Source organism: Gymnodraco acuticeps, unplaced genomic scaffold (genome assembly GCF_902827175.1).
Source record: "Gymnodraco acuticeps unplaced genomic scaffold, fGymAcu1.1, whole genome shotgun sequence".
Classification (NCBI taxonomy): Eukaryota; Metazoa; Chordata; class Actinopteri; order Perciformes; family Bathydraconidae; genus Gymnodraco; species Gymnodraco acuticeps.
Window position 1 is genome coordinate 1,450,664 of NW_022989983.1, and position 10,940 is coordinate 1,461,603.

General features: G+C 41.3%; 1 protein-coding gene across 1 annotated transcript; it reads right to left on the reverse strand.

Moving 5' to 3' along the window:
* Window positions 1-525: 525 nt before the first annotated feature.
* Window positions 526-10,694, reverse strand: mon1a (MON1 secretory trafficking family member A). The gene is given in 7 exon segments (XM_034212218.1): window positions 526-1,515; window positions 5,098-5,245; window positions 5,355-5,812; window positions 5,814-6,121; window positions 6,673-7,047; window positions 9,223-9,374; window positions 10,541-10,694. Coding segments are annotated over 6 exon segments (1,554 nt in total). The 5' UTR covers window positions 9,347-9,374; window positions 10,541-10,694; the 3' UTR covers window positions 526-1,374.
* Window positions 10,695-10,940: the final 246 nt, after the last annotated feature.

Here is a 10,940-nt window from a genome sequence, read left to right on the forward strand (position 1 = left end):
GGATTTGAACTCACAACCTTCCGATCTTCAGCCCACCTCACTATCCATTAGACCACCACTACCCCCTAATCAATCAATCTGCTTACAAACCACACCTAATCAACCAATCAGCTTTCAAGCTACACCTGAGCATTCAATAAGCATAAAAGGACTCCAAGAAACAGGCACTTGAATACCTTATTGAGAGGGACTATACTACTACTCCTACTCACCATGCCAAAGACAAAGGAAATCTGTGGCTCATGATAAGGGGGAAGGCTATACTGCTATTTCCAAGCGCTTCAGTGTCGAGAACTGCTGTACGTTGCATCATTGCGAAGTACAAGGAGACAAATTCTGTAAGAAACAAACCTAGGCGTGGTCGAAAGTGCAAGATTTCAAGAACTCTGGAGAGGAAAATAGTCAGAGATGTCAGCAAGAATCCCCGGACATCTGCCAAGATGATTGTTGTAGTAATTAGATGGCACTTCTTCCACCATCCATACTAATACATTAAAGTAAGAAAACACCAAGGTCACAGCCCAGCAAGACTCATACTCCTTTTTATTACAAGCCATATATATTCATATTTAACTCATCTGTAATTCTGCAGCACCCTTAAATTGGCTTTGCACAATAACCTCTAGTTCAGGCGTGATTAGTGGAGGCGGATGTGGCAACGGGATCCTGTGAAATACAGCGAACCTTAATGATTAGACACAAGAACATAACATATCATACAATACTGTTCTTAGCAAATGTGATAATATGGTAAATCAAGAAAAATGTCTCATGGTCATTGAAAGAGACGGACATTTAGATTTCATGATAAGACAATAACAATGCAAACAAAGGACAGCAGTAAAAAGTTTACAGAATCATAAACACGTTTGTCTTCGGAGTTCCTTTTGCATAAAGAAGGTGCATAGAGGTAAAAACGACATACAGTAATTGGTCATCACGTAAAAGGTAAAACATAATAGGAATGTGGTTAACTCTATTATCTATAATAACAATACATCCCCCGCAGGTCCACAGGAATTCCAGTTTTTCAATTGAAATGTTATTCTTGACTTGAACTGAGCACCACCATTGGGTCATTGATGATGCTGCTTTCATCCGTGTTTTTTTACATTTTAAGTTATAAAACAAATCAAGAGAAAATTGCTTTCTTTCATTGCACAATCATCAGGAGTCTGTGAGTTAGATTAAAAGAATCAAGAAGCAAGGGGGAGAAAAGCATTGCTCCGTCAATCAGTAGTTAACACCGAGCTGCAGTTGTTCAGGGGTGATGCTTTTAGTTTCAGGAGGTGAGTCTGCAGACAGGCTCAGGATGTGAGAGGACTCAGGATGTGAGAGGACTAGGGATGTGAGAGGACTCAGGATGAAGAGGACTCAGTATGTGAGAGGACTCAGGATGAAGAGGCGATCCTCCTCCTTCCTGATCCACTTCAGCAGTTTGGTGACAGCAGTGACGGCCAGAGCCTTCGTCCCCAGAGGACTGAAGCAGAGGTAGAGCTCGAAGCCGCTCGTCACCTGCAGGAAACAGAGGGAGAGGAATCACACATCCTTTATTCGTCCTACAGCGGGGAGGATCTACAGCGGGGACATTTACAGCGGGGACATTTACAGCGGGGACATTGACAGCGTTACAACAAGTAATAATATTAGTAGACAACAATATTAAATGAGGAGACAAGCACAAGGTTGTTTAAATGTGTATCACAATATTATATGAGTAGGGATGGGCACCGAGCCCCGGTATTAAAGGTGGGGTAGGTACGTTTGAGAAACCGGCTCGAGATACACTTTTTGTTATATTCCATGGAATGCTCTTAACATCCCGATAGCAATAAATATCTTCAGTGCTTTGACAAAAAATCCATAACAAAATGTCATCTGTGGAAGCCGTAGCGCTGTAAAAAGCACGACCAATCATTTTAGCCGACCCGGCTAAAGTAACTGGATGGCCTACCTGCCTGTCAGCCTTCCATCTGTGCACAAACTTATCTCGTGCCCTCATTGGTCATGTGCGCGTTCGTGTGTGTTGGAGGAGGGGCTCTGTGAGGAAGTGGCAGATTTTTTCCGCTGTGTATTTTCAAATTCTAGCGCACTCGAGACAAGCCCCCAGGAAGTGCACCAGACTCTGATGAGAATATTCATTGTGGCCAAACGGCGGTACTACACTTCCGTTTGGTTGCCAGGCCCGGAAACACTTTTTCCCATTGACTTACATGGGGAAAGAGTGGTCTGTAAATCGTTTGGATAATTTTTTTTTAACTAAATAAACAACCCAGTATGAACACTTGTATAGCCCTTATTAAAAACATTGGTTCCTCAAGTTGTAAAAATATGCTAATAACGTTATTCTGAGAGTTATTAACCTCTGCATTATGAACGCGCATCTAACCCACAGGACCGCGCTGCCCGGCACGTTCATGTGATGTGACGTGTTCAATACTACTATGACTACCATGGATGCACAATAATAACGGAGCCATATCGCCTTACTGCCAGCCCGCGGAGCTGTAATAATGGATATATTGCACATGTTTGCTGTAATTCATCATTTGTAAAATATTATACTGCATGGGCTGTATGATTAAATCTTGTATTAAATAAAGTTCATATTACCGACGTAGATTAACGTCCCTGTAGCTTCTTATTGCACTTGCAATATACCATTAAAGGAGTTGAACGTTGCTGTTTGCTATTACTATAATACCACGCAGGGATAAACCAGAGTTTACAACCTTTGCATGTGGGCACAACACGTTTTGACCCAGATTAATTAGCTATACCATATGATATCGCCCGAGGAAGTCGTCATACATATATAAATAAAGATATATGTGTCAAAGCTCTAATCAAATGAACAGTTGTATTAATTATATTTGTATATGTATATATATATATATATATATATATATATATATGTATATAGCCTGTGTTGTATATTTATACACACAAATGAACAACCTTTTGTGTGTCAAATAACAAGTTGTATTGTAGTGTTTATTTTAGTGTTGTTTTATGCATATCCACATTTTGATTTCAGAGCACAGGACTGCTGAACAAAACCATCACTAGATTGTGTTACATCAGCGTAATATAAAAGTACATAACGATTGATGTGTACGTACACATAATTACTAATGGCTCGGACGTTACACTGGCTAGCCGCTAGCCGCTAGCTGCCGCGTCCGCCTCGTTATTCGTTAATATCATCATAACAATCCAGAACGCGCGGTGCTGTTACGTGTACGCAAATTGACGTGCTTGATGTGAAGATGTGAACGAGCCTTTTGGGGGGCGTGGTTAAAGTTGCGCATGCTCTATGAGCGCACATATGGGTACTTCTCAGGCATGCTGGGTAATCTGTGACGTTTCACTCTCTCAAAAGTTGGGCCATTTTGTCATCCATGCGCCAATGAGCAACTCTCATAGGAATGAATGAGGCCCCGCCTCCCACGCTGTATCCAGTTCTTATTATACATCCATGACTCGAGCTGGTTTCTCCAAAATTACCTACCCCACCTTTAAACGGGCACGGGGCTGAATTATTAAAGACCGTGGTACCGTTAAGCTCCGACGTTATCGGTCTTTTTATCGGTACTGGAGACATTTGTCTCAAAAAAGATATGTCATATGTATTATTGCTACACAAACATTATATTGCAGTTTTAGTTTCGCCAACTCCGTTTCTAATATGCAAAAAGACTGCCAAATGCGTCCATGATTATTTTTAGTATTTTCGATCTTTCCAATCCAGAGGAGCGATCTCGCTCTCTCCCGTCTGTGTGCAAGGGGGCAGGGCAGTTTACACACACGCAGCTGCTACATGCAGCAACACACACACACACGGAGGAGATGGCGGAGAGAACTAAGCGCTCCGAGGTGTGGTTAAACTATAGCCGTCTCGATGCTCGTTACCAAAAGTGAAATAAGAGTTTAGCATGTGAGGGCGGTAACACGAGCAATTTGTCTGAACATTTAGCAAAAGTGCTCCACATTCAGACGGAGGAATGCACCGGGTTCCACCGTCTTTCTAGCAGCTCTGTAGCCCCATCCACGAGGAACGTTTCCACGTCAGGTGTTATGTATGCTAGCAGCAACACACGGAGTTAACTACATTATACAAACATGGGTTAATGATTAGAGGTAACTGAGTTATTCTTTATTTTGTTAAAGTTTCAGCTATTCTGTTTACAGTTCTGTCATCAGATTATTTAACACTGTTGTTTCTTTTGATGTGAAATAGTATGTATTTAATTTAAATAAAAAGCAATGTTAGTTTTGTTCACAATTTGTTTAGTGAGTTTACCTTATTTTTTTCTCCAAAAGAACCGATAAGAGTACCGTTAAAAGACCGGACCGATAAGCGGTATCGATAAAAGTAGTAGTACCGTTAAAACCTTAGCGATACCCATCCCTAGTTATGATCCCTAGTTATAATTTTGCTCGGTTTTATATGTGAAATGCAAAGGGCCAAACTGACTTTCTAAATTATTTTTATTTAATTGTGATTTTATTTATTTGCACATATATAGCAAGATGACTATTTGTATTATCTATTAGATAATACTTTAAAAAGATAAAGGATAAAAAGATCAAAAGTACATATGTGTTCATGAAATCCATGAAGGGTTATAAAACGTAGTTATTAAAGTATGTGTTTTTCCAAAGAGATGGTCCTCTTTATATTTGAATGAACAATAACTAAAGAAAGTCAGACAATATTATATATGTTTGTATTTATACAATAATTCATACCTGACAAAAGTATGCCAGATTAAAATGTCTTATGTTTGATGTCTTGATTCATATTAAAATGTAGTGTTAAAGTCACCGTCTAGATACATTACCTACATATTTAGCAATGCAGCACATCCAATGACATAATTATTGACAGTTTGGATGAGAAGTAAATAATATATGACATTGTTTGATACATTTTCTAAAGCATCAATTATAATATTTCAGCCACGAATATTCACAATGTTGTCCCGCTCTGCTCTGAGGCATTTCCTAATTTCATGTCTGACACTCTATTGTGAAAACTGAGCCCACAGCAGTTATGAAATCCTGTTAAAGACTCATCTGATCTCCCAGGCTTACCCACGCCAGCAGGTTTTCAGTATCCCCACAGCGGTAGACGTAGCGGAGAGGTCTGGTCGGGTGGTGCAAGCTGCTGTGGAGGTCCTGGTACAACCCCATCAGCCTCTCCTGCTCACAGTCAGACTTATACACATCAGGGAACTCTGGACTGGAGAGGAAATAAAGGGGGAGATGGGGTGACATGATTATCAGAGGTTTTTGCATGATTGTGACATTAATTAAACACATGAAAATGTTTGCTCAGACGTCCCGCCCACCTGGTGTACAGCCCTGAGCTCTTTGATTTGTACAGGAAGTGCCTGAGCTCCGGGATGCCCACCTGCTCCACAGAGTAGGTGGGAGACTTCAGAGCCTCCTTCAGGGCCGGGTAGGCGCTGCGCTTGCTCAGCCTCTCCATGAAGCGCTGCTTGCAGTCGGACATGTTAAAAAAGTCCTCTCGGTCGGTGGAGACCAGGATGAGGCAGAGCTCGGACGCGGGCTCCAGGTAAGAGATGTGAGCGTGGAAAAATCCTGCGGTGTTGAACTTTGGCAAACAGATCGGCGTCCAGCCCTCGCCTTCACGAAACGAGGAAGAGGAGCCGACGAGGTTGAACACCAGGTGCAAGTCTATGTGGTGCAAGAACTGGTCCTTCTTCCTCAGCAGAGTGACCAGGCGGTCCCCTGCCAGCAGGATGGAGAACACCAGGTTCTTGGACTTGGCGGCCTGCAGGCTGGAGGGACACGGTGTCCCGGGTGGAGCTGGCCAGAGGCAGGCAGGTGACGGCGCTGAGCAGCAGGCCGGGGTCTCGCTCCAGGCGGGTCAGCAGGTTGTCCGTCAGGTACTCGGAGCCGGCCAGCAGGCGGCGCAGGTCGTAGTTCTGCTTGTTCTTGAAGATGTTGTTGAGCTGGGTGAGGGTGAGCAGGCTGACGATCTGGTAGTAGATGTACTGCAGCTCTCGCAGCAGCTCCTTGTCCGACTGACAGGTGCGGGACACGCCCACCAGCACCAGAGGGCTCTTGGTGAGGAACACTATTTTACAGCCATCTGAGAGAATATGCAGAATATTGATTCAATATTGTTTATAAAAAACACACTTTTCACACCGTTTTTTCTACTTATTTTGGGCTTGTTTAGCCTTTATTAGAGAGATAGCTTTGAAAAGGGGAGAGAGAGGGGATGAAACGTCCAAAGGGGTGAGATTTATGAAAAATAATGTCACCACAAAAGACATGCATTTCAATGTTATTGGACAATGGAAAAAAACAAGGTGTTTTCTGCTCTGAGTTGAAAGCTTCACTGTTATTAGAAACAATAACTCAAATCAGCCCCTTGGCATAGTTAACATGGTACAACTAGAAACCCTGTATCTCCATTTCAAATGGATATCTCTAATAGAGGCTAAACTGGCCCAAAAATGAAAGAAAAAAAAAAATGTTCCCGGGCCGATTTAATTACAGCCTAAAACCAGGAGAAACAAAATGTATACCAAATTGAGATATTCAAAATCACAGAGGATGTCTACTCATTTCACTATATGGAAATCACATGAAAATATCCCCTTTCCCTAATAGCATGAAACCAAAGTACAGTCTGACCTGCTTGGATGGAGCGGATGATGTTCTTCTCGGCCTCAACGACAGACACCAGGGCCATCATCACCCCCATGGTGCTGGACAGAGCCTCCTCCGTGCCGTAGCGAGTGTAGATCGGCTTTCCAGCGTCGCTCAACACGAACACGTGTTTCCTGTGGCTCCTCCACGCCTCGCTGGTCACGTCTTCCTCCTTAGTCCTACTTTCTGACGTCATGTCGCTGCTGTGTGGCTCCTTCTCTCCCATCAGCACCTTCAGCTCCTCTTCACTATCTCCTGATTTGTTGATTTCGGCCTCCCTCCGAACTTCCTCCTCAGCCTCAGCGGTCAGATCCTCGAAGGACTGAGCATGGACGAACATCGCACTCTTCTGACCAGCACCTGTGGTGATGAAAGTGAACATGATGATGAAATGTTAAGCAGAGTTATACAGAATAATCCTTTAGTGCACATGGTGTTTTTTAACATAATTGTAAAAACAAACTTCAACATGTTTGATTTAGACTTTTCTGGAAGTTTTTTTTACAAGACAATCGTTTTTTGGTTAACAAGAGAAAATACTTTAAAGGGTAGAGAATAACTGTTTGATTTGGCAAATGTACGTCTGGATAGTTCCCCCACCTCTTCAGAGCAACACACAACCACTTTCCTCACAAGATGTCTGATGAGAACTATCCAGGACTGTCTTAAACTCCAACGACACATTCCCAAATCGGGCTGATTTTGGCCAAAAAAGGCAGCTGAAAAAGATGGAAAGTGATACTGAAATACTCTCTTAAATGCTGATATTAGGCAATGTTTATTCTTTTACTCAAACAAACAGACAAAACATTTCCCAGAAGGAAACATGTGGTTTTGGCACACTGACTGATATTAGCAACAGCCTGAGAAAAGCCTAGATTAAATGTGGTATTAATGAATGCGTTATAATTGACAAAAAAACAAGAATGGTCCTTCTTTAGGTTGTCAGACAGAATAAACTCCCGTCATGGTTAATGTCAACTTAGGAAAGAGAAAGTAGGAGAAGAATAGACTGATAATGAATCGCTACACAAAAAAGCAAAAATGTCATGTTTATGTCAAGACTCAGAAGAGCTAATCCCGGAAAGGTTACGTCATATCTGTCCAGAGTTGGATTTGTTCAAGCTGGATGTGACATGCCTCAGCCGCTGATGACATGCTTTTACCAGGACACTTTTCTTCTGTAGGAGATCTCTGCATTAATATAGTAAATGACCCTGTTGCTGTCTTATGACTGTTGGCAAGGTTTCCCTAATGCATTTAAGTTGTTCTGTCACATATAGTTACAGAGATTATTACAGAACTAACAATCTAGTGTCACAGAGACCCAAATAAAGGAAGCATTTAGTAGCTCCTTGTCAAGATTATTACAAGAGCGCTCCCCTCAGAGCGAATTGGTATTTGAGTAGTTACAACGCAGGCCATATAGGGAGGGAGGCGTGTGGCGCAGTGGGTCGTGCGTTGGTGTTCGGATCAGGGGTTACAGGTTCAAACCCCACTGCAGTCAGCATGTCGTTGTGTCCCTGAGACACTCCACCCCAAGTTGCTCCTGTGGGGATTGCCCACAGTACTGAGTATGTAAGTCGCTTTGGATAAAAGCGTCTAACAAGTAACTTGTAATGTAATGATATAATCACAACGTCAAACCCCTCTCTCTTACTTCCCTGATCTTCTTCCAGATAAAGATATTTTCAATATTTCTTTGCACAAACAGGATGTACAAACTCATGCTTTATCACTCACACACACACAATGCTCAGTGTGAGTCCTTCCCATTAGATTGCACACGTAAAATGGAGAACTTCACATTTTGACATGGTACAACAAGTATGTACTTTCACAGCGTATTCTGCTGCAAATATGCTCTGCTCCTATTTTGAAGCTTTTTTGGCTGGATGCAAGTGAGGAACTAACAAATAACTTGAATGATGTGCCAATGAAACTCTGCATAAGAGTTATTACTTAGCATTCAGGACGGTGGATCTCTACTTATCCTTAGTAGTTGCTTTGTATAAGGGACACAGGTGTACTGTAAATAGTTTACTCGTGTACTGTAAACATTTTTATGTTTTCTAATATCATCCCATGTGGGTCTTACCACAAAATGGAATAACTCAAATAAAATGACATGTACATGCTTATCAATGCCAAACGACAACACAACTTCCTCATAACTGTAGCCTACATAAGTAAAGGACTTGAGTAAATGTACTTTATAACATTCCACCACTGACTTCAGGTCTGTGTGACTGAGTCTACTGACAATCTGCAACAAGTGCTGAATATCTGGTTTGCTTAATGCACATATTTTGTATTGTATCGCATTCTATTTCAATGTCAATTACTGCTTTCTTTTAATTTACATTTTTTCTTATTTTTTTATAATGTTATTACAGTGTTCTTAAAATAGTTCGCTATCTGTGTTTTTTACTTTTTGTTTTACTTTTCTGTATGCACCACGACACCAAGTCAAAGTCCTCGTACGTGTCAACCTACCTGGTAATAAACCTGATTCTGAATAAAGACCACTCTCACCTGGTTCTGTTCCCTCCACCAGGCCCGGGAGGGGGCTGTCCGCCCTGTCAGAGCGAAGGTGTTCCCCAGGAGCCAGAGTCCCGTTCTCCCAGGAGGACGACGCCCTCTGGGAGTCTCCTTCCATCACTGCTGCTCGTGTTAGGGACACACACCTGGCAGAGAAACAGAGAGCCATGAGACCAAAGGTCAACAGCATGACACATCAATCAATCAATCAATCAATGTTTATTTATATAGCCCAATATCACAAATGTTACATTTGTCTCAGTGGACTTTACAGTTTGTACAAAATATCAGTATGACAATACACATGGCTGATGATCAAGCTGATTGTGACCTTTATATATATATATATATATATAGTTATGATATTTGGTCCACATTGACAAGACTAAAGTGCTCTTACTTGTTCAAAAAGCATAATAAAATAATCATAATAATGTAATTGTGTGAAAAGATCAACTCAAATACTTGAAGTAAATGACGCTGATAACACATCTTTACCTTATGTTATTCTGAAATGGGTCATTGTGCAGAACTAGTACTGCTTTTGTATATTTTGATGCTAGTACTTTTACTTGAGTAACATTTTGAAATCAGGACTTTTACTCGTAGTGAAGTATTTTAAGACCATAGTATTTGTACTTGTACTTAAGTAAAGGATTTGAGTACTTCTGCCAACACTGATGTGCTACTATGATGACATGTTATGGTCTGACTTTAACCCTTTATATTTTACCAGCAATGTTATAGCTACAGCTCAGTTTCACTTCCGTTGCCAAAGTTACAAGCTGCTGTGTTGCTGAATCCAAAGACAACATAAAAGAATCCTGTAACCAGTGGTGGAAAGTCCTGCACAATTTTGAGGAACTTGTACTTTCCTAGAGTATTTCAATTGTGTGCTACTTTGTACTTCTAGCCCACTACAATTCAAAGGTAAACTGTGTACTTTTGATCCACTACATTCATTGAATACCTTTAGTTACATTGCATATTTGGATTAAATTGTGAAATGTAGTCACACCTGTAGTAACATTCAGAAACGACCCTGCAGTAGAAAAAGACGTTAAAACCATCAGCACCTTTGATTAACACATTAATAATTATACTCAAACCATATGATGTTCTGAAATGGGTCAATTTGCATGATGAGTACTGTAACATGTCTCCTTCGTGTTTACATGGCTCCAGCTGTATAGAGGCGTACGCTATGCTAACGAAGAACTCCAAATGCTAGCTAACTTTAGCACATAGTTTCTACTGCTTGTCTTCGCTTTAGCAGCTCTCATGACTCGTTTGAAACATTCACAAGTATTACCTTTCATTCCCGGAGCTGTCTGCATGTGCTGGTTGTGCTCCACGACTCGCCTGTCACATTTACTGCAACTAACAGTAGATAACAAGCAGTAACATGACTGTAGTTCTTCTTGCTGGTTGACATGCCCTGCGGTTAACGTTGGGTTGCGGAAGTAGGAATTGTGGGTAATGAAGTTCTCTTCCAGGTAAATGCTTTAGAGTAGAAGACAGGACGATTTTAGTCAAATAAAACCAGTTATTATCAACGAATATATGTTATATGGAAGCTTTTGTCACCCTGAACGAATGAAGTCGTATTTAAAGCATGCAAAATGATATTTTCAATTACAAAAAGTGGCCGTAGGATCCCAACATTGAATTAAAAGTGTCCCTAGTTTACGAGCACCACCTGAACGCAGCAT